The sequence below is a fragment of the Bos indicus genome, chromosome 9, assembly GCF_029378745.1.
Source record: "Bos indicus isolate NIAB-ARS_2022 breed Sahiwal x Tharparkar chromosome 9, NIAB-ARS_B.indTharparkar_mat_pri_1.0, whole genome shotgun sequence".
Classification (NCBI taxonomy): Eukaryota; Metazoa; Chordata; class Mammalia; order Artiodactyla; family Bovidae; genus Bos; species Bos indicus.
Genome location: NC_091768.1, coordinates 40,243,907 through 40,268,465, shown reverse-complemented (window position 1 = coordinate 40,268,465; position 24,559 = coordinate 40,243,907). Strand labels below are relative to the sequence as shown.

Here is a 24,559-nt window from a genome sequence, read left to right as displayed (position 1 = left end):
AATCCCTCCCAGCATCAGAGTCTTTTCCAATGAGTCAACTCTTCGCATGAGGTGGCCAAAGTACTGGAGTTTCAGCTTTAGCATCATTCCTTCCAAAGAACACCCAGGACTGATCTCCTTTAGAATGGACTGGCTGGATCTCCTTGCAGTCCAAGGGACTCTCAAGAGTCTTCTCCAACACCACAGTTCAAAGCATCAATTCTTTGGCACTCAGCTTTCTTCACAGTCCAACTCTCACATCCATACATGACTACTGGAAAAACCATAGCCTGGCAAAGTAATGTCTCTGCTTTTGAATATGCTATCTACGTTGGTCATAACTTTTCCTTCCAAGGAGTAAGCGTCTTTTAATTTCATGGCTGCAATCACCATCTGCAGTGATTTTGGAGCCCCAAAAAATAAAGTCTGACACTGTTTCCACTGTTTCCCCATCTATTTGCCATGAAGTGATGGGACCAGATGCCATGATCTTCGTTTTCTGAATGTTGAGCTTTAAGCCAACTTTTTCACTCTCCTCTTTCATTTTCATCAAGAGGCTTTTTAGTTCCTCTTCACTTTCTGCCATAAGCGTGGTAGCATCTGCATAGAAGTGAGTGTAAAAAGAGTGAGGTGGAAATCCAGGTGGCTGGATGAATGGTGGTGCCATTCATCTTAGGAAGATTATAAGGTTTCAGACTCAGGGAAATTGAGCTGCTTTTGAGATATTGAGATGAAAATGTCTTGTAAGCAATTAGATAGCCAGATGTTGAGCTTTCAAGAGAGGCCAGGAATTGGCAGCAAACACAGGTAAAAAGAAAAGGTTGAGAGAACTCCTTGAAGGAAAGTAGACCAAAAAGAGGACAGCTTTGTGGCAGACTAGCCTTTTGGTAGATTGTCTTTGTCAGATTTTGCATGAAGACTGGTTACATTTCCAAATTTAACTATACCGAAATGAAACGGTATTTGAATTATATTGGCTCTGTTTTTAGATTTAAGTGGGAGTCCATTCTGTAGTGCTTTGTTACGATTTTAGGGCCTCATTGCACAAATAAATACTGTCCGAGATGCCAGGGCAGCCCAGAAGACTTTTGGGAAGGCTCTCGGCAGCATACAGGAATGTCTCCTGTGATGTAGGGGATTTGGTCCTCGTCTGTCCCCCTGCTCTTGCTGCTTTTCACTGGAAAACTGAAAATTCCTACTTAGAAAGATGATAACAGCTCTGACCAGGACTCCTGCTGTAGGAAAGAATGCCTGCTTGCCATGACGAGAGGTCAGCAGTGGTGGTGGTGATTTAGGGCTCCTGTTGACCATTTGTGCCATGCACATTTTGTACAATTGTCTTGGTCATAGTGGGATAGTAAAAAATAGGAAAGTTTCTGCTTTCATTTAGTCACATTTTATTTACCCCTATAACTTTCAAAAGAGTTGATTGGTCCAGTAAGATTGATTTCTAAGCAAAGCACCTTGAAATAAATTTATTGTCAAATGCCATTTTAAAACTAAATGTAGTTAATATTTGTTTTTAAAAACGTTTAGTCTATGAGATGCTGAATCCACTTCTATGAAATTCAGTAATATAATCCCAGAAATACACAATTATTGAACAGAGGCCACAATTTTCATGAACATCAGCTTTAGGTCACTTTGTTTTCACTTCCAGCTTGGCTAGTAATTTCAGAGTGAACCTTAAAAATGTCACCAGTCATTTCTCTTTCATTGGCAATAATTGGACTGTTACGTTTTCTTAGATTCTTGACCAGTCATCAGCTTTATGTATTACATTATTAAGAGAGTGCCATGAGAGACCTTTTAAAACAAAGTTAGATCTTTTCTCTTGATTCTTACTTAAATGTTATGCATCAGAATCACCTAAGGAGCTTTTCAAAGGGAGGGAAAACACCTACATTCTGTAGCCTACACATAACATATTCTGAGTCAGTAAATCAGGAGGTAGAGTTCCAGTGATTTTGACTCACAGCGTGGCTTGGAAGACGCTATTTAATGCTGTTTGTCTTATGATGCTTATGTTTTAAATGAAGACTCTTCACCTCACCTCCATTTCTATTGTCTCTGCCTTTAGGTCACAGTAAAGCTGTTAGGGACATCTGCTTTAATACTGCAGGAACACAGTTCCTCAGCGCAGCTTATGACAGGTATCTTAAGCTCTGGGACACTGAGACAGGTAAGAGCTCACTTATACTAACACATATTTACCTTAGAAATTAGTTCTTTTAAATGGAACAATGTGAGTGGTCTTCTGTGCCAAAATGGTACCTTCTCTAACTGCTGATTCTCATATCATTGGCCGTCAGCTAATACCACAAAATGTATATAAAGTTGAAACTGAGCTGTAAAAGTAGCTCTTTGAGTATGAAACTTCCTTTCCATGAAATACAGTTTATAAAGCAAATATATTGATATATAAGGAAATTTGAAATTTTCCATAGACTATGTATTTGATCTTTAGGTTATCCCCTACATAAGCTACCATGCTGCATTGTACAATAATAGAAGCACAATAAATACATGATGAACAGAATTAAATTTAATTGTCCCAATTAGTTAAAATGTAGGTCTAAACTTCCATGGGCAGATTGGTTTTATATATTCACAGATGTACTGATTACATTAGCACATTGTGGCTAGTGTGATTTTATATAATCAGAGAACCATCTTTCATCCTACTGAGTTTTAAGGATAAAGAAAATAGCTAATAGTTACTAAACACTGTTTACCAAGCATTATACTAAGCACTTATATGCAGTATCTTGTTCAGCCCTAACAATATCACTCACTATGAATTTAAATATTGTTATAGATGAGGAAACTGAGGCTTAAGAGGTAACTTTTCCAGGGTTACACAGCTAGTAATGGTCAAATTGGATTTAAACCAACATCTTTCTAATGCTAAACCCCATACTCTTAACCTCTTCGGCAGTGGTCCTCAACTCTTTACTGCATGTTTTAATTACCTGGAGAGTTTTGTCTGCTCTGCAACTGATGATACAGATTTACTTTTGAAAATATTATTTTTAATCATTAAAAATTCATGAAAAGGAACAATGTAGTTTGCAGTAAAGAACAAAGAGGCTGCCATTTCTCCAGTTTATTAGCAAGTGATCTCTAGATCTTAATTCCAAGGTTGTCTTTAAATGGTCAAATTTATTTTACCTACTTTAACTTGGGTCTTTGGTTTTAGGACAGTGTATATCAAGATTTACAAACCGAAAAGTACCCTATTGTGTCAAATTTAATCCTGATGAAGATAAGCAAAATCTGTTTGTGGCTGGGATGTCTGATAAGAAGATTGTGCAAGTAAGTCTTTTCATAATATTTTTATTAAGATTCCTGAGCTTTACATTGTATCAGGGACTGGTAAGGAATATTAACTTGTTTAATGTTTGCTACTTTTTAGGGTCTGCTGATGCTCTAGTCTTAGCAGAAAGCAGTAAATGTATAAAAAGATGATATTTGGGAGAATGGCATTGAAACGTATAATATCATATATGAAATGAGTCCCCACTCCAGGTTCAATGCACAATACTGGAAGCTTGGGGCTGGTGCACTGGGATGACCCAGAGGGATGGTACAGGGAGGGAGGAAGGAGGAGGGTTCATGATGGGGAACATGTGTATACCTATGGAGGATTCATGTTGATATATGGCAAAACCAATACAATATTGTAAAGTTAAAAAATTAAATTAAAAAAAAAGATGATATTGAGATTTCTTTTCCTTCTCCATTTATCATGATTATGACCTTTGCTTTCATAAGTCTGCTCTACTTCTGTCTTTGCCCTTTCCTTTATTTGATATACAGTGGGACATTCGAAGTGGAGAAATTGTGCAGGAATATGATCGGCATTTGGGAGCTGTCAACACCATTGTTTTTGTCGATGAGAATAGGAGATTTGTAAGCACATCTGATGATAAGAGCCTAAGAGTTTGGGAATGGTGAGTTTTTATCAGTAAAAATCTGATTTATATAAAGCAAACAACTTGAAATTTTGTAGCCAAAGAGAAAGCCTGATAATACACAACAATCTGAATATTTTCACAACTGTGGTCACTGGCCTGTCGATCAAATTGTTTTAACTATTCAAGTCTCCAGAATATGAAAATTAAAGTTTAAGCACACTACTTTTCATAGTCTTTAACCTATCTAAAGAATATGTATTTTGAGTCATTTTTCTAATACTAATTAAAAGCTTATATAGTGCTGTCTTACATTCTTTATTAGGTATTTTGTTCATCTTTGCAAAAAGTAGGGATGATACACATATAGACTGTATTGCTTATGCTAGGGATTGCGTATAAGATCCTATCCTTAGAAAATAAGAAACTATTTTAAAATCTCTTGATTTTCTAAACATCTGCATTTTGATTACTCAAAAACTTGCCCTAGGTCATCATCCTTATGTCCTGCTGTTCATAGCCTATAATGGTAGAATACAAATGTTTTACTTGTAGAGTATAATCAGAATATATTGGTTAATTATGCTTTCCTAGAGGGAAAAAAAAAAACAGTTTTCTAAAGTCAAGAAATAATAATGTCACTAAGTATCTATCATAGATCATGTTTTATAATCGATTTTCAAAGTAGTACATAATAATCTTTTTGTCAGAGTGAATGTTTGGTTGGAACCCAGCTTGTTTTTATAGTTACTTATAAGACATAGCCGAACTGTGGCTACAGCCTTCAAGGACTAGAAAGTGTCTTTCTACCCCCAGAAGTTGTTCTGCTGTAGGAAGTGAGATGTCTTCAACTACAGGCATCAGTTTCCTCCGGAAACTGAGTCTGTTTGGGGACCTGTGAAAAGTAAAAATTAGTCTCTCAGTCGTGTCCACCTCTTTGTGATCCCATGGACTGTAGCCCATCAGGTTCCTCTGTCCTTGGGGATTCTCCAGGCAAGAATACTGGAGTGGGTTGCCATTTCCTTCTCCAGGTGATCTTCCTGATCCAGGGATCAAACCTGGGTCTCCTGCATTGCAGACAGATTCTTCACCATCTGAGCCACCAGAGAAGGACCTGAGCACATCTGTAAACACATCAGGACAGTTTGGGTAATTGAAGACTTAATGTAATTTAACTTCAGTTTCTCCCACACTCCCTCCACATTACCTCCAATTAATGGAGAGTTGACTACTATATACATAGTCTTAGCATTATTCTTAAAGTCTTAGCATTATTCTTAAGGTCCATGATTTGAGACTATCTTTTAACTAAGATCTCTCCTACTTCAGAAATGATGTTACATGCTGAGGACCCGATTAAGACATCATTTCATATGGGCCACCTTAGACCATTTGTACAACAAAGTAGTTAGTTTAGCATACATATAACTGTTTTGTTTTTATGTACTCTAACAGTTTGATTATATTTAAACTTTCAGGTGACTTTCAGGTGTTTGTATCTTTGGATGGTATTTTCAGCTCCATTTGAAAATGTGAAGTAGTATAAAAGAAATCGTTAACTGTTTAAATGATACACACCAGTTACAGGGCTTTTAGAACACTTGTGAGTGTTTCCTAAATTAGAGCATTGGTGAGCAAAATATTTTGATTAAATTAAATGTTAACAGACTTTTTTCCCTTCTCAGATATTAAGAAATACTCCTAAGAGTCAAAACACTGATTCATTATGAATGATGACATCCTATAGATTTCAGTTCAATTCTCACTTGCCGTTAGAGCCTTCCTAACCAATCCTCACATGAGATTAGGTGCCTCTTCGCTATCATCCCACACAAACAACCCTTTGCTTCCCACAGCTTTTTATTAATAGTGCTTGCTTATTTATTCCTCTTGCTTATTTATTCCTCTTTTTTTTAATGGGGCGTAGGGTATATATGTATTTTTTAAGTATAGTTTATTTACAGTGTTGTATCCTGACAAGTTCTTAACCATGAGAGAAAGAACTGCCTCAACTCGCCATCTGCCTCCAACACCAGCACAGTGCCTGGCACAGACTAGATATATAAGAAAATCGTTATTGTCATAATTATTAATGATGTTGTATTTATTGAGCTCTTTCTGTGTCCCAGGCACACTAAGCATTTTGCCTGAACTATTTCATTTAATGGGCAAGTAATCTTATGAGACAGGTATATTTGCTTTTCCTGTTTTTTAGATAAGAAAACTGAGATATATTATTAAGTAATCTGCCCAAGTTCCCAAGAAACTTGAAAGAGCCAGAATTTAAAACTCAGATCAATCTAGTTCTAGAGATTTTCTTTTCTGTTTTTCTCCCCAGTTTTATTGAGGTATAAATAAAATTATAATGTATTTAAAGTGTACAACATAATGATTCGATATACAGTGTGAAAGAATTAATTAACTCTTTCACACTGAGTTAATTAACATATCCATCACCTCACATATTTACTTTTTGTTTGGTGAGAACACTTAGTTTGTACTCTCCTAGCAAATTTCAGTTATGCAGTACAGTATTATCAACAATAGCCACCATGGTATACACTAGAACATCAGACCTTATTCATCTTACAGCTAAGAGTTTGCACCCTTTTGCTAGCTTTGCCTAATTCCCTACTCACCCCTCCACCCATCCCCTGGCAGCCACCATCTACTCTCTATTTCTGTGAGTTTGATTTTATTTTTTTTAAAGATTGCACAAATAAGTGATACCATGTAGTATTTGTCTGTCTCTGTCTGACTTATTTCACTTAGCATAATATCCATCCTCCTGGTTTATCCAAAGGAAAGTTGGTTTTCTTAAACAATATCATACAAACTAAGCCTGTTACACAGTTTTAAAGGAGAACAGGAGATGTAATTAGATATTGAGCATCCTGTGGTATCCTATATCATGAGCTATCATAGGCATGTTTTCTCCCAAAGGCATTTGTTTTTGTTAAAAGAAAATTTCAGAGGTTGGCACTACTCTTTTATCTTTAAAAATGTCATACATTTTTGTTAGGTTTTTTTTTTTTTTTGATGATTTCATTTCCAAGCTGAAGATTATTTGTAACATGCTGTGCTGTGCTTGGTCACTCAGTCGTGTCCGACTCTTTGCAACCCCATGGACTGGAAGCCGCCAGGCTCCTTTGACCATGGGGATTCTCCAGGCGAGAATACTGGAGTGGGTTACCATGCCCTCCTTGAGGGCATCTTCCCAACCCAGGGATTGAACCCAGGTCTCCCACATTGCAGGCGGATTCTTTACCAGCAGAGCTACCAGGGAAGCCCTGTTTGTGGCATATTCAGTTCAGTTCAGTTTAGTCGCTCAGTCGTGTCCGACTCTTTGCGACCCCATGAATCGCAGGCACGCCAGGCCTCCCTGTCCATCACCAACTCCTGGAGTTCACTCAGACTCATGTCTATTGAGTCAGTGATGCCATCCAGCCATCTCATCCTCTGTCATCCCCTTCTCCTCCTGCCCCCAATCCCTCCCAGCATGAGTCTTTTCCAATGAGTCAACTCTTCCCATGAGGTGGCCAAAGTACTGGAGTTTCAGCTTTAGCATCATTCCTTCCAAAGAACACCCAGGACTGATCTCCTTTAGAATGGACTAGTTGGATCTCCTTGCAGTCCAAGGAACTCTCAGGAGTCTTCTCCAACACCACAGTTCAAAAGCATCAATTCTTCGGTGCTCAGCTTTCTTCACAGTCCAACAAGCTTATTATACTGATTTATAATTTCTAATTAGAATACAGTATTATTAAATAGAACTACACCTAGCATTTTTACTAGTAATTATGAAGTTCATAGGTGTTCAGATTGTTTATATAGAGAATCTCTTGTTGTAGAGCTCATTGTATCAGGAGTCCTTGAAATAAAGGATCTGTTTAAATTTTTTTGTTTACTTTTAGTAAAACATGGATTGATAATGAACCTGAAGTATTGTTAATTTAATTTACAAAATGCTCTTATTTTTTAAAATCATGTTATAAAATTATCAGCTACTAATAATAAATATGAGAAGGGAAAAGCAGTTGAACCTTTTTAAGATTAAGCTCGTCTCAATATATTTGGATCATTTTGAAGTCACTTCTCACTGTTATTTAGAGATATAAAGGGTTTGAGATTTGATAAATCTTACTGTTCCTCAGGTTATACCAGAAAATATTTTCCTCCAACAAAGACTGTGACAGAAGTTTTTTCTAGTTGTTTACTTCTTCTGGGGTGATAGATGGATACAGAAGATCCTTACTTAAAAGGCATATTATTATTATTGTCTTTGTTGTTTTCTAATTAATCAGTCTTTGAACTTGAACCATAGTTTGAAATTGAAATTGGTGCTTTATATTCCGTATTAGTCATCAGATTACATTCCCCACGCATTATTAAAAAAAACATTTCTGATGTCTCATGAAAAGCAGCAAGATCAAAATCCTTCAGAACTACTGAATTTTTTTTTTTTTTTAATCATGGAGAGTATTAAAAATGAAAAGACACTTAGAACTTTGGATGGTTTTAGATTTAGGTTTTGAATTTGACTAGTTTTGAATTTTTGTTGTTTTCATTTTATTCTTTTTTATTTTGTAATCTTTTATTCTCATAAAAAATGTTTAATGTTTTTTCTCCTACACTGTACACATTTGGAATACTTTACATGTAAGCTGAAAATAGAAGATGTCCAGGTGCTTAATCTGCCAGAAATTATGAGATTTCTGGATGGGCTCGGCCTGCTTGCAGATCCCTGTGCGGCTTTGCCTACCATCTACTTGCACTGCTGAAGGCTCTTTAGCACTTGAACCTGCTTGCAGAGTGCCGAGTTATGGTTGATTGGCGGGTAAAAGAATACTTCCGTGCAGGCTTGCCTCAGACGTCTTGATTCTGTCTACCATGGTACATTTTTAGATGAGTTCATTATTAGAGAACTTATAATAACAGATTATTTTTTAACATAAAGGGAAAAGTTAAAATCAAATAGCAGTAGAAAACTAAATCACTGACACTTGTAATTATCATGGAAAGTCATTTGTATAAGTAAAAGCTTTATAATAATAGAATGTCGTTTCGTGGTTTTCCTTCCTCCAGGAAGTTTCATGAAAGTTTAAATATATAATTTCAAGAGCATCTCTTTTGTTTCAGAGATTATTCTTCTAAAAGTACTTTTAAAAGTTACTATTCTGATATGTTATTTTTAATTTTTAGGGATATCCCTGTGGATTTCAAGTATATAGCAGAACCCAGTATGCACTCAATGCCTGCAGTGACTTTGTCTCCAAATGGTGAGTTAGTAGTTACAGTGTTTTTAAATGAGCTTCTAAGACACTGTGTGATTTTTGTTTTCAAAAGAGCCTTGGCCATTCCCTCCTGGGGGAGGTCTGTCACAGTGCCATACTTGTATATTAGAAATAATCACTGATTTTCATGTATGAGTCACCTCACCCATTCTCTTGTTTTTTTTTAAAAAGGTAAAAATAAAAGAAACAATGATTTGCAACATTGCCCAAGCATCTAAGGATTTCCATCTGAGAATCAGGGTTTTGGGTTTGTTTTTTTTTAATAATTCTTCCAACAGAATCATGTTCAGCAACTCATTTAGTGATTTACTGTGAGCTTTTTTTCTTTTGGGGAATAGGTAATTTTGTTCTGGTTCCTTATATGAGAACACCTTAGCAATTCACCATAAAAGATTTTCTCAGACAAAAATTAAAAAGATAAGTCTGCTTAATACTGTTTTCTATTCAGTAACTCATGGCCTTTTAAGTACGAGTACTCCAGATATACTGATATAATTTTATATGAGGATATTAAAGTGGAGGACCTGATGTTTGGGCAGCATGGTCATCAAAGCCACTGTTAGCTCATGTAGCTGCTGTGAGAATAGAGCAAGGAAGAGGGAGCAAGAGTTTGCTCTTCCAGTCGAAGCATCTACCATAGGCAAATCGGTGGACAATTGTCAAGTGTCCTGTGATTTTTATGAGAAGAGCAACCTCACAGGGTGCTGTTCTGATAATCACCATATTGTATACAGTCACATTTGTGCACCTACATTTCATACAGTGTATTTTTAAACCATCTGTCATCAATACTGTGCCCATCTTGAACAAGGCCACTTACTTAGTCTGACTATGAACATTGTTAGGGTCATCCTTTATAATGTCTATAACATATAGGATACAAAGATACTTCAGTTTAGACTCTAGTGGTTTTGGTGAATCCTAGGTAGATGAAAGCAATGTGGCCTAAATCAAAAAAAATGGGCAGAAGACCTAAATTGACATTTTTCCAAACAAGACATACAGATGACCAATAGGCACATTAGAAGATGCTCTTCATCACTAACTATTTGAGCAGTGCAAATCAAAAACTACAGTGGGGTACTACCTCACACCAATCAGAATGGATGTCATTAAAAAGTCTATAAATAATGCTAGAGAGGGTATGGAGGGAAAGGTGACTCTTACACTATTAGTGGGAATGTAAATTGGTACAGCCACTATAGAAAACAGTATGAAGTTGCCTCAAAAAACTAAAAATAGAGTTGCCACATGATTCAGCAGTCCCACTCCTGGTCATATACCCAGACAAAACTGTATTTTGAAAAGATTCATGCACCCTTGTGTTCATGGCTGCACAATTCCCAAGGCATGGAAACAGCCTTAATGTCCATTGACAGATGAATGGATAAAGATGTGGTACATATATACAATGGAATACTACTCAGCCATAAAAAGGAATGAAATAATGCTATTGCACAGAATGGATGGACCTGCAGATTATCATGGGCTTCCTTGGTGGCTCAGTGCAAGTTCAGACTCTGTCAGAAAGAACCCCTGGAGAAGGAAGTGGCAACCCACTCCAGTATTTCTTGCCTGGGAAATCCCATGGACAGAGTAGCCTAGTGGGCTACAGTTCATGGGGTCTCAAAAAGAGCTGGACATGACTTAGTGACTAAATAACAACAGAGATTATCATACTAAGTGGAGTAGGTCAGAAAGAGAGAAACTAACACTATATGATATCACACATATGTGAAATCTAAAATAGAACACAAATGAATATATATATATAAAACAAAAACATATTTTCAGGTATAGGGAACATACTTGTGGTTGCCAAGGGACATGGGGGGAGGGTGTGGGAGTCTGGTATTAGCAGATACAAACTATTATATAATAGAATGGATAAACAATAAGGTCCTCCATATAGCACAGGGAACTATATTCAATATCTTTGATAAACCATAATGGAAAAGAATATATGTATATCAGTCACTTTGCTATATAGCAGAAATTAAATGCTACATTGTAAATCAACTATTACTTCAATAAAACTTTTTAAAAAAGCATTGTGTTACTACAGTATTACTAAAATTGTTTTACTAAATTTTTTTTTTACTGAAGTTACTAAAGATTTTTTTTATCATATCTTTGTACAGTTTTATTTAATAATCCTAGGTTTTCTCACCTGGAGTTCATCTTTCCTCTTTCTGTAGTTAACACAAATAGTCTTTCTCTCTCCATAGTTCTATTATTTATATTTATTACAAATTCATTTCTTAAAATTTAATTTTGTTTTATTAATGCTAAACTCAGGAAGTTTTTGTATATCCTTATTTAAACAGAAGAAAGCTTTTATAGGAAAAATGCTAAATGATACAAGATTTTATGAGCAAAATCCCTTACTCTATTACTCACTTTCAACAAATCTGTAACACTTCACAGGCAGTATGGTAAATTTATTTTCCTATTATTATATAGTGGTTGGAAACAAAATAATATTAATGACTGAACCTACTTAAATAAAAGTCTTTTTAAATTTTTCAGTCTTCCTCTAAAATGTCTCATTTATTGAATTTACAGGGAAATGGCTAGCGTGCCAATCAATGGACAACCAAATCTTAATTTTTGGAGCACAGAACAGATTTAGATTGAATAAGAAGAAAATTTTTAAGGGCCATATGGTAGCAGGCTATGCTTGTCAAGTAGACTTTTCACCAGACATGAGGTAAGTTTAAACTTTCTCATTTATTCCCGTATTCATATATGATGATATAAACTACTACTATACAAATAGCAACACTGACTGTACAAATCACTTTTATATATGTAATTGTATGAGAATTGTTCAGATTGTCTAAATGCCAGATAAAAGACAAGAACAAATTAAGACAGTTATATTTGGCGCTTTTTTTTTTAAGTTCTTCAGTATATTTCTCTACATTGTTAGTTCTGTGCCCTTTAAGCACATAATGAGTCCCTGTCCATATAGGCAATATCTTTCTTTCTTTCTACTTTTCTAAGCAAGGCTGAGAGGACTATAATCACTGTATTGCTATGATTCAATGAGCCCCAGAGGAATTAATCCTGTATTATGGGGTTGAAGTTAACAACTTCACTACAGCTTTTCTGTGCTAAAACCTCAAATCCAGCCTCTGAATGTTTCTCAGTCACACTAGATTTTTGAAGCCTAGAGCCTTTCTAAGAGTGAAACTCTGTATTCATTCCACTGTTGTTAGCTAAAATATATGGGTGTCACTAATTCATAAATTCCTGTAACCTTGTATGTTTAGCCTGGTAATTGGCACTTAGACTCCTACCTTTGAATGAGTATTGGACATATTCAGAAGCTTTTGGAGCCAAAAATAATTACAAAGATGATAGTTGAATGAGCCTACATGTGTTTGCATGGTCTACATGTGTGTGCTTGGTCTACATGTGTGTGCGTGGTCTACATGTGTGTGCACGGTCTACATGTGTGTGAAATTGACCCCCTTACACTGTTTCTGACTGTCTTAGAGAGTGATTGTGATCCTGCATTCACTGTGGCCCATGGGTCTCCCACTTTTCCAAGTTGAAAGTAATTTTTCTGTCTTAGACTGGTCACTCAATGGGGAGGTTTTTTGATAGAAGATTAAATTATAGGATGCTTTATACACTACCTTATTATTCAAATATTATACAGTCACATTGATTTTTTTTTATGTTAAAGTAAGAAATATAAACTGTTTCTCTGTTCCTCATCTTGTTTACCATTTTAAGGTGCTTAAATTATTTGAATTTATTTTTCTTCTCATTACAGCTATGTGATTTCAGGAGATGGAAATGGAAAGTTAAACATCTGGGACTGGAAGACCACAAAACTCTACAGTAGATTTAAAGCTCACGATAAAGTGTGTATAGGTGCAGTGTGGCATCCTCATGAAACATCTAAAGTCATAACTTGTGGTTGGGATGGTCTCATTAAATTGTGGGATTAATGGGATTAATCCTTAAACTAGGATCATTTTTGATCCAATATCATATTTAACTATATTTAATTATTAAAGGTGTTGGATGACAACTTGATTTACAGGTTATGATTTTCTTACATGGTCTTGTGAAGTTGAACCATTGTTTTAAAAAAAAACTTTGTAAATTTGTCTCATATAATTTCATTAGCAACTTCATTTTGTTCTTTATAGATGTTATTTATACAGAGAATGACCATTGACTTTACATTTGACAGGTGGTTATTGCTGGCAGGCGGTTTGGGTTTACCCCCATGATGTACTAAAAGGATCTTTTAGGAGCTGAGGAGGAATCCCTAATGGATTACCTCTTCAACAGAAAGGAAAGAACAGGGATGATATGATTTAATGTGAATCTGAAAAGAAGGATAGAAACCACCCACAATTACTGTTCCCATTATTTCCCATGGGTCAGTTCTAATCTTTTGGATTCAGGAGTTCCATTATTTTTTTATAACTTATGTTGTGTCTGCTTAGTTGTAAGCCAGCAATCTTCTCTGACTGCAGCATTTCTCTAATTGTTAAACAGTGTAAAATAAAAATCAGTCCAGAGTTCTTTCCTTGGCTTTCTTCTTGATCGGTATAGACAGGACTATATATAATCAGAGAATCACATTATTTTTGAAAATGGAACTCAAGAGAATGAATCAAGACTTTGAATTGTATTTGTATTTACTGTCCAGTAAGGACCTGGCTACACTTTCAGAAATCAGGGTCTCCTAGGTCACTGTTCACAGAAGTTACTATTGAAATACTCCTCATAGGAGATTGGGTGTGAGAACATAGTTCAAAATGTCAGCCTGTAATTTCTTTGAAGCTATATGTTTTATCTTGAAAACTAATCTGATTTTGCTTATGAATATATTCAATAGAACTTTTTAAGATTAGAAAAATGTTAAACTTCTTTCCAAATCTTTGGGTAAAATTGACACTCTGGGAAGATGGGTTCCTAATTTGAGAAGCAAGGACTGTGATTGGTTTAAAAAAGATTTTTTTTTAACTTCAGATTGTGAAATCAAGATAGCTTCTTAAATATAGTAGCTAATAGCACTTTAGTTTGACAAGCCATTTCTCCTTTCTTTTTTTTACAAATCTATATCAGATATTTGAATGTAGTGTGAAATATTTCAGTGCCACGTGATAAAAGATTGGCTCATAGCTGCTCAGACTGCTGACTTGGAGACCAGAATCTTGTTGAGTGTTGATATCCTAGGACTCATTAGCCCTGAGTCCTGTGCTATCAAGAGCAATTTATACTCCGTGCCCTTCGAACTTCCATTTTTAAACATTAAAATTTAAAAAGACCTGGTATAGATGACCAGGTGGTATAGCCACATATAAATTTCAAATAAAATTTAAAAAGAGAATAAAAGCTGTAGAGATGTATTTTGGACACAGCACTCAAATAATACACTGCCTTGCTGCTGCCATTTCTACTTCTTGATCTGCTGGGAAGGGTGGCTGCCATTTCCTGAAGAGGAAAAAAATTCAATCAGGAGCTTTTCTGTAGTCCCAACCACTGGTTTTAACAAATGTGAATTACTGAAATGTGATGGGACAAAGAATTAATCATACATTTGAACTGTCTTGTTCAGGACCAGTATTATGTATTTTACAAATCATAACTTCTAAATCTGGGTTTATTTTATTGTGTTTTTAACTGTTTCTAAACTAAGGAACTGTATATAAAAGTTGTCTCTTTTTAAAAAAAGATGGTATTTTTAAATAAAGCATTTTTGTAGAAAGTGTTATCAACATTTTTGTTCTTAGTCTCCTTTTGAGTCTCAACTCTGAGACACCAGATTAAACCATTTGCAGATTTTAAATGGGTCATTTTTCTGGGCTTTCCTGATAGCTCAGTTGGTAAAGAATCTGCCTGCAATGCAGGAGACCTTGGTTTAATTCCTGGGTCAGGAAGATCCGCTGGAGAAAGAAGGCTACCCACTCTAGTATTCTTGGGCTTCCCTGGTGGCTCAGCTGGTAAGAATTCGCCTGCGATGCGGGAGACCTGGGTTTGATCCCTGGGTTGCAAAGATCCCCTGGAGAAGGGAAAGGCTACCCACTCCAGTATTCTGGCCTAGAGAATTCCATGGGCTCCTTGGGGTCACAAAGAATTGGACACGACCGAGCGACTTTCACTTTCACTTTGATTTTTCTGGGGAGAAATGATGCTTTAAAGGTGAGTATAGTATATTAATGGGCTTATCCTAAATAAATGACAAAAATACAAGACAATGCTCTCAGAGCACACAGAGTAAGTTTTAACACAGTCCATATTTATTCAGTTGGTGCCACTGAGTCTTGATTGCACCTATTTTAGAGTACACAAATGTGTGGGGTTCTTTTCCAGCATTAAAAATTTCAAGATCATATTGTGACTGAAAATAAGTGATTACCATCTGGCTCGTTTTCCTCACTGCAACCCTTTTGTCACACCCAGGACAGATTTCCTTCCTAAAAGTTAAGGATAGTAATGATGCTTTGGTAGAAAATTTAATGAATATTTACTTAGTGAAGCACAAGCTGGGAATATTTTGTCCTTAATAAGGAGCCAGTTTTAAGATAGGGAACATGGAGTAGTATCAAACAGGCATTTCTCTAAGGATGAAAGTATAGAGTGATTTTTGAGGATGCTCTGTGAGGCTGGTTGATGTTCTTAGCTATTAATTACCTGGAAGAAAACATGGACAGTGAAATAACAAACCCTATGGTAGCTGTAAGAATTGCAACACCAGCAACAATTATAGAGACTCTACTTGAAAAATACTGTTTCTTATAATGTGGACTAAGAACTACCTGGAGATGGTGCCCCTTACTGAGATACAGAATTCAGAAGAAAGTAGTGGATGATTAGGGAACCATAATGAATTCAGGTATGGAGAGGGAAGTGTGAAGTGCCATCCAGGTCAAAATATCCATCAGCAGTATTAACTTTGGGTCTCAAAGAGACCTAGGGAAACCTGATGCTATTTTTCATCAACAATGCATGTTTTTCTCATTTTTGTCATCTTTGAAATACAACTATATCTTAAAATCAGTGATGTGTCATAATTTAATTGGCAGCATTCTTTCTTAATGGATCATAAAATTACTGATGAAATACAGTATAAACAAGGCAAATACTAAGGGGACCTAAGAAGAAGAGAGGAGCCAATGGAAGGAAGATTCCATCATAGCACTTGGCTCAAAATTCATGTTATCAAATATTTACTTGATCATTGGGTAAATGAATGACCTAGCAAAAGATTGCTCTGAGACAGCACCCCCTGGAACCAGTTTTTTATCTAAATTTTTCAGCTAATGGATTTCCAAACCATGTGATTATAAATTCAATTTCTTAGACTGAAGGTTTCAAATTCTTAGAACAAACTTTGATTTTCTACAGAGCTACAGGAAGGGTAGACTTCCTTGTGCTTGCAAGAAGGGGATAGAGGTCCTTTATTAGAACCCTCTTCCATTGAGATTGTCACCCTCCAAAGGGCCCACTGCTACAGGTTATCAGCTCCAATCCTGTCGCGCCAAACCACAAGCCTTATCTCTAATGCTCTAGGCCCCTGGCCCCTTAACTGTTATACTGAACTCTTAAGACCACTGCAGTGTAGGTTCCTGCTGCCTCTCAGGTTCTAGGGTCCCTCTGAACCTTTTGTGTCTGAAGGTTTTTCTTTCTTGGGCATTCATATATATACAGAAACGTGTGTGTGTGTGCGCGCATGTGTCTATACACATGCATACATATATATTCACACATATACATAAAGATCACCATGAAAATACATCCTTAATCTAGTATCTTTGAATATTGCCACTTTTTTGTTAGAACATTCTAAAAACAAGTATAAACAAGTGCAGTCTGAAACATTCTGGTTTTTAGAATCTTGGGAGCTTAAGTGTGCTGCCTAAAAAGGTACTTTACCTAAGGGTACTTCACTTGTTGACTGGAGAGCCATCATAACGAATTCATCTTTAATCTAGGCCTTTTCTTGTGAATAAACATATCATTTGGTTTCTCTTGAATTTATCCTAAGACTTCCCTTTTATAGCACACAAATCAAGAAATTACCTAACCACCCTCTAAGCCTTCTCTAATCACAAAAATCTTAGAAGAATGAGATTCTTAAACTAGAAGAAACTTAGAAATCAAATATTCCAACCTAAGATAAGAAAATAGGCCAATAAGGGTGATGAATTGCTTGGTATCACACAGCTAGTTAGCAGCAGTGTCAGAATCTTTCTCCCTTCATCCCGCTATCCTGTCTCCTCTACATACTTCCACTTAATTGTGTATTTTAAAATTGTCATATTTGTGTCGTGATTTTTGTGGCTTCCAGCTTGCTTTCTCTGAGGTAGTTAATAGACTGTGTTTATTTCCTCCTTTGGTAAAACAGAACCTGTAACTAAAAGGCATTCTAACAGCCTGTTCCACTCGAGTTAGACCAAATGGTTAACTGGTGGGAAGGACTTTTCTGACTTCAGTCAAATAGCCTGGACAACATAATATGCTCTCTCTCCTTTTTACTCTTTGAAAAACTATCTTAATATTTTTTGTCCTAAAAAACCACTGTGGTTTTCATCACTTTTATAGGAAAGCCTGCCCCTGCCCTTGACAGAAGTAGCCTTACATCATCATACTGTCTTTCTCTCATAAACTGAAAAATATTCTCCATGGTACTGTGAGTTGTGATCTAACACAGTGACTCTAAAAAGTTGTTCTCTGTTTAAAAAAAAAAGAATGAGTAATGAGAAAAGAAGACTGAGGTTTAGTATCCTAGGATAACTTCTAACAATACTTGAGCCTTTAATTATTATCGTACTTATTTGATTCAATTATTACATAGCTCTCAAGTCCCCAAGGTCAAGAAAGATCTTCAGGTTAGCATCTTTAATCAGGAATGAGGACTACTGCAAGTAGTGTAATAAACAACCATGTCAAGAAAAGGACTTGTGCTTTAAATTAACCAAAAAGAGAGAGACTGATTCATCTAAATTCCAAAGATATTTTTAATATCAGAAAAAAAGTCAATGACAATGATGAAATAATCTCACTGAAAAAATCCTATGTGAAATAGCTTTCTTTATATTCATATTCAACAATATTTATGGAGCACATTTGACCCAGCAGGTCCCATGGTAGGCCCTGGGGATACAGACATGACTCCCACCCTCATGGAGGGAAAGTCATCACATAAGCAGACTCATGAAAGTAAATGGAGTGTGAAGCTGGGGAGCACAGAAGACACTGTGGTGATGGTAGTGGTTTAGTCGCTCAGTCGTGTCCAGCTCTTGAGACCCAGTGGATTGTAGCTCGCCAAGCTCCTCTCTCCATGGGATTTCCCAGGCAAGAACACTGGTGTGCGTTGCCATTTCCTTCTCCAGATCTTCCTGACCCAGGGCTTGAAACCACGTCTCCTGCGTTGCAGGCTGTAGGCCGCTTCTTTACTGCTGAGCCATCAGGGAAGCCCAGAAGACATTGTAGGGAAACATAACTGGGGGCCTTCAATAAGGGGGGGTCCCTGAGGAAACAATGTTTGATTTGACATCAATCCTTGAAAAATAATATTTTCTTGTACAGATAGCTTATTTTTATTGATACAAAATTGTGGTTTCTCACTAATGTTATAGAACTCACTTAGACTTTTGGATATTATATGATATATACCCACCTAGGAGAAGGCAATGGCACCCCACTCCAGTACTCTTGCCTGAAAAATCCCATGGACAGAGGAGCCCGGTAGGCTGCATGCATTCCGTGGATTTGCGACGAGTCAGACACGACTGAGCCACTTCACTTTCTTTTCACTTTCATGCATTGGAGAAGGAAATGGCAACCCCCTCCAGTGTTCTTGCCTGGAGAATCCCAGGGACGGGGGAGCCTGGTGGGCTGCCATCTATGGGGTCGCACAGAGTCAGACATGACTGAAGCGACTTAGCAGCAGCAGCAGCATATACATACTAAGCTTCTCTATTAAAATAGTCTAGAATTTAAACTTAGCAAGAAAAAAAAAATCCCTTACTATTTCAGACAATCTTATTTCACAAAAGCTATCACTAAGAAAAACTTAAAATATTTTATGAGAATATGAAGCTGCTAGTTTAACACAGCGTTAGTTTTAACAGGTATTTGTTGAGCACTCGTATTTCCCTGTATTGTGCTTAACATAAAATGTGACAATATTTAGCTTGCTTGATTTACTTAAGGACAGAAATACAATACAATAATTTCTATAATTTCTAAATGTAGGCAGTTTAAGAATATATTGAATCTTTGGATTACAATTTCATGTGGTAAGTTCAAATACCTTTTTAAATGTGAGAAACAGGAACATATTTTAGCATATAATTAAACGTACTGAATTCACAAAGAACCAGCAACTGGCTGGTACAAAAAAGAATTATTTTATTGCTTAAAGACAAACATAAACTTATCACTAAAAGAAGAGAATTATATTACATAATTGAGCTTGTAGGTACCACTGTATGGTCAAGTAGCAATAGAATTATCAATGAGGCTTTCATTTTTCATCTGGAGAAATATGATGAGGCTGGTTCCCTGGTATTAATTCAAGCTTTACAAAATCCAAACGTAGTATTTAGGAAACACAAATCTTGCATGGTATTTACTATATAATAAATACAATCTTATAGCCAAAGCAGAAATGCTTACATGAATAACTGATTTGAACTAAACACTGTAAATTCATAAATTTGCTTTTGTTCTAGCCTGATGCAAAGACTAGTGGACCTTTAGTCTAACAGAAGTTTGTTTATGTCTTCCTGGCTCCCTTTATTTGAACATGTCAAATAGTTACAGATATTTATTGATAACCTATTATAACTACATAAAATACAATCATTCTAAGAAAAAGGAGAGTGAGAAAATTGTTTTTCTTTTACTTTAATCTCAGATTGTGACATAGACTTTGTGCCTAAAGGTTGACCTCTGACTCTCTTAAATCCTCATATGTCTTTCGTCTAAAACAGAATCATTTGATAAGAGCATTATTAAATTTGTATTTTCAGATTCATTTATTAATTCTGGTAGGAGTTAATTAAGAGATGTGTGTCACAGATATTCGCATCTGAGTTCATATATCTGAACGTCAAAGGCGAATTTGAAACAAAGGAAATGCAAGCTGTACTTCCAAGTGACTGGGCCCTTCTTGAAATCCAGGAGCCATGTGGGACCAGCCAGGGCCAAGAGTCACTTCCAAGCCTTGCAAGATCTTTTTGGCAACCTGAATATATTGTCAGAGAAGCTTTTGGGACCCCATATTTTTCAGTAAGCTTCCATTTGGTGGACATATTTTAATTGAATAGATTGTTTAAACCTGCCTGCTACAAAAATGATCCCCACTCTAACAGATCTGCAGGTCTGGTCCTGGTATATTAGTAGACTTTCCTTCCCATTTACTAACCGGGAGGCAAAAATGTCTTTGCATTTGTCAAATGCTATTGAAGCAGCCCTGTGGAGGGATCTGCATGGGCTTTGGGATCTGACAGGCTGAGATGTGAACTACTCCACCATTAGAATAATCTAAATAAGCTACTTAACCTCTCAGAGTTTCCTTACCTGTGTAATTGGAAAAACTGCACTTTCTTATACTGTTGTTTGGAGGATTAGGAATAATCTATGCACAGTATTAGGCACATAGTAAGCTCTAAGAAAATAGCAGCTCTTGATTCTGCTTGTTTGTTTTTTGCATTTTGTTTGTCTCGTTTTTGTGGTGGCCCTGGCCTCCAGGGTGAGGGCCAGGGATGCTGCCCAACATCCTACAATGCACAGATTAGCCCTCCTTCCCTCCCCCACAAAGAATGATCCAACCCAAATGGAAATAACACTCAGGTTAAAAAACCCTGGCCCACACAATAATCATAATAATTCTAGAGGCAGGGAAACCATAGCAACAGTCAGAATATTCATCACAAATTTCAAACTATCTATGAAGGGAATGAAGGACAGTCATAGAAAAAAGCATAAAATAAGTACAAATAACTATTGAACAGGCTGCCTAAGTAGGTAGGTGTGGGTGGGTGTGTTTGTGATTTATTTTGAGTTTGTCTTTATTTTTTTCTCAACAGTACACCCATTCTTGCTTCAGATACATATATAGATAGATATAGTGTGATGAAGTCGATGTTCTGTACCACCAATCTGGAATAAGTGGTAACTTAAGCTGTACAAAGGGAGCTTTCAGTAATGTTCTTACTCTTCAAGACCATGAATTAGGAACCTTGGTATGAGTATGAATACATCTAAAACCTAATCATACTAGACACTTAGTATACTTCATGTGCTTAGTTGCTTCAGTCAGGCCTGACTCTTCATGACCCCATGGATGGTAGCCTGCCAGGCTCCTCTGTCCATAGAATTCTCCAGGCAGGAATACTGGAGTGGGTAGCCATTCCCTTTTCCAGGGAATCTTCCCAAGCCAGGGATCAAACTTGGATCTCCTGCATTGCAGGCAGATTTCTTTACCAGCTGAGCCACCAGGGAAGCAGTATACCTCATACCTTGGTGTACAAGAAGGGTTAAAAGGTTTAAATAAAAAAGATCTACTGTGTTTAATATATAAAATTTTTATTAAAAATGAAAGGCAATTTATGATATAATCTAAACAGGATTAGGACTAAAGTTAACTTTGTTTTGGAGGCTATACCATGCAAACTAACAAGATAAACCACTTTAGAGTTTTATGGACTTTTTGTACTTTTGAAATAGTACAAAACATTGAAAGCAACTAGGGACATTGAAAGCAACTAAACTGCTAACTTATTCAAGCTGGCCCTCTCACATCAATGACTTTTGTTAGTGTCCTGTAAGTTTTAATGTAAAAAACCTCATTTATATTTTTAAAAAATCTTCACTACTAATTCAGAAAGTCTTATTCCCTTTTGAAGTCAAGTTAGTAAGACGATATAACTCTATTATATTTGGCTTCTCACCTGAGGAATGATATTTTCAAACCACTGCAAAAAGCAAAAAAGCCAACCCAGGGAATGTTTAGAGTAGAAGGAGGTAAAACAATGGGGATAAGGAATTAAGGTCTAGCAGTAATCAGTACTCTATGCTCTCCCCAAATTTCTTAAACAGTGTATATATTACTGTTCTCTTGGGATATAGAAAATGCCAGAAGATGTATTTAATATATCAAAGGTAATAATTTATTTTTATACTATTTAATTAATTTATTTGAAATAGGATTTTTGAAAATCATTTATAGAAGTAAATGTCTAATTCCTGTAGACGGAAAAGTTGGAGATCATTCAAACTATTGAGAATATGAATTCTCTGCTTAATTTTTTAAAATATATAAAATATATACAGTGTGTTTGGTATTACCACACTGTATCTGTCCCAGGAAAAAGACAGAATCTGACCCTCAGGCCACAGGCTTACAATGAATGTCAATTGGCAGAAAGGAAAATCTCATTTGATTTTGGAGATAATGTATTAAAGAAAAAAATAACACCATAGGCAAGTCTGTAGTTGAGAAATCAGGTTTGAAGACACTCAAATCTGTTTTGTATTTAGTTTCATGGGAACAGAGGGGATTTAGGCTGAACATAAAAAGAATCCTGAGTTGAAGAACATGATAGTTTAGTCTTTCTTACTCAGTCACAGAATTTGGTGTGTCTGCATTCATAGAAACCAGAATCAGTGGTTCTTATAAAGTCACAGCATGGCCTCAGCAAAGGTTGAGGAGGAATGACGGAAATCTACAAGGCTGTAAAGAATGTTATTGACACAGTAAACAAGAAAATCCTTGAAAGAGGTGAGTGAATACCAAATGGAAGGCCTTATTTTAAACAGCAGGCTACATATTTAAGGATCTCATCAACCCAGTAAAAATAGAAATGTTATATAATTTCTTTTTCATGGTGGTGAACTCATGGTTTATAGATACATAATTAATTTTAGGGAAAACTGAGATAAATGGGGGATTATCTTCCAAGTTGAGGTGAGGAAAGACAAGCATTTCCACTCTGTTGGAGGCAAATAGGCAAAGAGCCTAGGTTTGGGCAGATGGAGATTGACGCCTATGTCTGTCCCCTCAACATGTATTAACTGTTTCCCTACCATGTGCCAAGCTACATGTACTACAAAGGCAATAACACAACCTCTGCCTCAAGCAAGTCACAGGCTAGTGGGAGACTAGACAAGTAAACCAATAACTAGAATCATGGACATGTTCCCTGCTACAAATATTTCCTTGAGGTCTTGATGAGATCCTGTGTCCTATTTCCATCTTGTATTCACCCAACCCAGAGTATAACAGCTACTCGCATTGAAAATATCTTTTTTCAGGAAAAGCTGAGGTTTAGATAAATCTTTGTAGCTGTGAAAAAGCCTGAAATCCTGTAGTTCTAACTCTTTGAGGAGGCTGTACCAGAACCGCACAACACTGCTGTCACTGCCACTGACCTCAAACCCGGGCCAGTGGAGATGGATCTCAAAGATGAGCTGTCCAATTTGCTCGAGGACATCTTCCAGAATAAGATTTTCCAAAACTTTCCATTCTGCGCTTTCCAGATCTGCTTTGAGAACATCAATCTGTAACAAAATGATGAAATGAGATTAGCAGAGTCAGTAAACATTGTTAAAAATACCATTGCTATCAGGAGCATCACTATATAGCTGCTTCCCAAAAGAGCAGAAATTTTCAAATTTTAGAGTTAGAAGTCTTTTTCAAATGGCCACTTATGACATGATTCTCTAACCTCACTCCACACACAAATAATGAAATAGCAGCCAGAAATCATGATGGACCCTTTTACTCTCTGCCCAGTGGGCATGGATGTCCAAGAAGGAAATGCTGGAGCATGTATATCTCCATGTCCACAGTTTCTCCCCAGCAACCAATATGCTGCTTAGGGGAACTCAGTCCTGGCAGAATGGTGGCCTGTAGAGAAGGACTGGCAGAGGGCCACTGCCTATAGAAACCACCTCAAAAACCTTGACAACCCCTTTTCCCCCACCAATTTCATCAGGATTGAAAGCTAGGGGAAGAGTTCTCAGCTCTCTGAATACTCGACTTGGAAAAAAAAAAGTATTAACAGTATTCCGTGACTTTTTAAAAAAGTATATGTCAGTATAGCATTCTAAGAAAAAATTAATAAAACCATTCCCTGTTCATTTAATGAACACAAGTTCACATTCCAGGTGAGATGGAATACAGGATGAAAAGTAAAATGGGAGAGAGTTTGCCATTAAGTTATGAGAAGGATCTCCTTTCTGCTGGCTTTGCACAAAATCCATTAGAATAACAGAATACCAGACACCTCCAGAAAGCAATGAAAGCTAATTACTTACCAAATGCTTCTATATCCTGGCACTATGCTAAGTGCTTCACCTTGCAATATTCATTTACTCCTCTCAACAATT

The 24,559-nt window shown here is 36.5% G+C and overlaps 3 protein-coding genes across 4 annotated transcripts in view; 1 reads left to right on the top strand and 2 right to left on the bottom strand.

Moving 5' to 3' along the window:
- CDC40 (cell division cycle 40) overlaps positions 1–14,934 on the top strand; it is a 48,094-nt gene extending 33,160 nt beyond the window's left edge. Inside the window, exons 10-15 of the mRNA XM_019967220.2 lie at positions 2,060–2,161; positions 3,179–3,294; positions 3,799–3,932; positions 9,096–9,172; positions 11,753–11,897; positions 12,972–14,934. Coding sequence (XP_019822779.1) covers positions 2,060–2,161; positions 3,179–3,294; positions 3,799–3,932; positions 9,096–9,172; positions 11,753–11,897; positions 12,972–13,149 — 752 coding nt within the window. The 3' untranslated portion in view covers positions 13,150–14,934. The remainder of the gene's footprint in view (positions 1–2,059; positions 2,162–3,178; positions 3,295–3,798; positions 3,933–9,095; positions 9,173–11,752; positions 11,898–12,971) is intronic.
- The window catches only part of WASF1 (WASP family member 1), a 128,195-nt gene extending 104,495 nt beyond the window's left edge, over positions 1–23,700 (bottom strand). The window contains exon 1 of the mRNA XM_070795976.1: positions 23,600–23,700. The gene's annotated coding sequence lies outside the window, so the exon portion shown is untranslated. The remainder of the gene's footprint in view (positions 1–23,599) is intronic.
- METTL24 (methyltransferase like 24) overlaps positions 19,554–24,559 on the bottom strand; it is a 127,427-nt gene continuing 122,421 nt past the window's right edge. For both annotated transcript variants that reach the window (XM_070795980.1, XM_070795981.1), the window contains one exon: positions 19,554–23,728. In XM_070795980.1, coding sequence (XP_070652081.1) covers positions 23,414–23,728 — 315 coding nt within the window. In that variant the 3' untranslated portion in view covers positions 19,554–23,413. The remainder of the gene's footprint in view (positions 23,729–24,559) is intronic.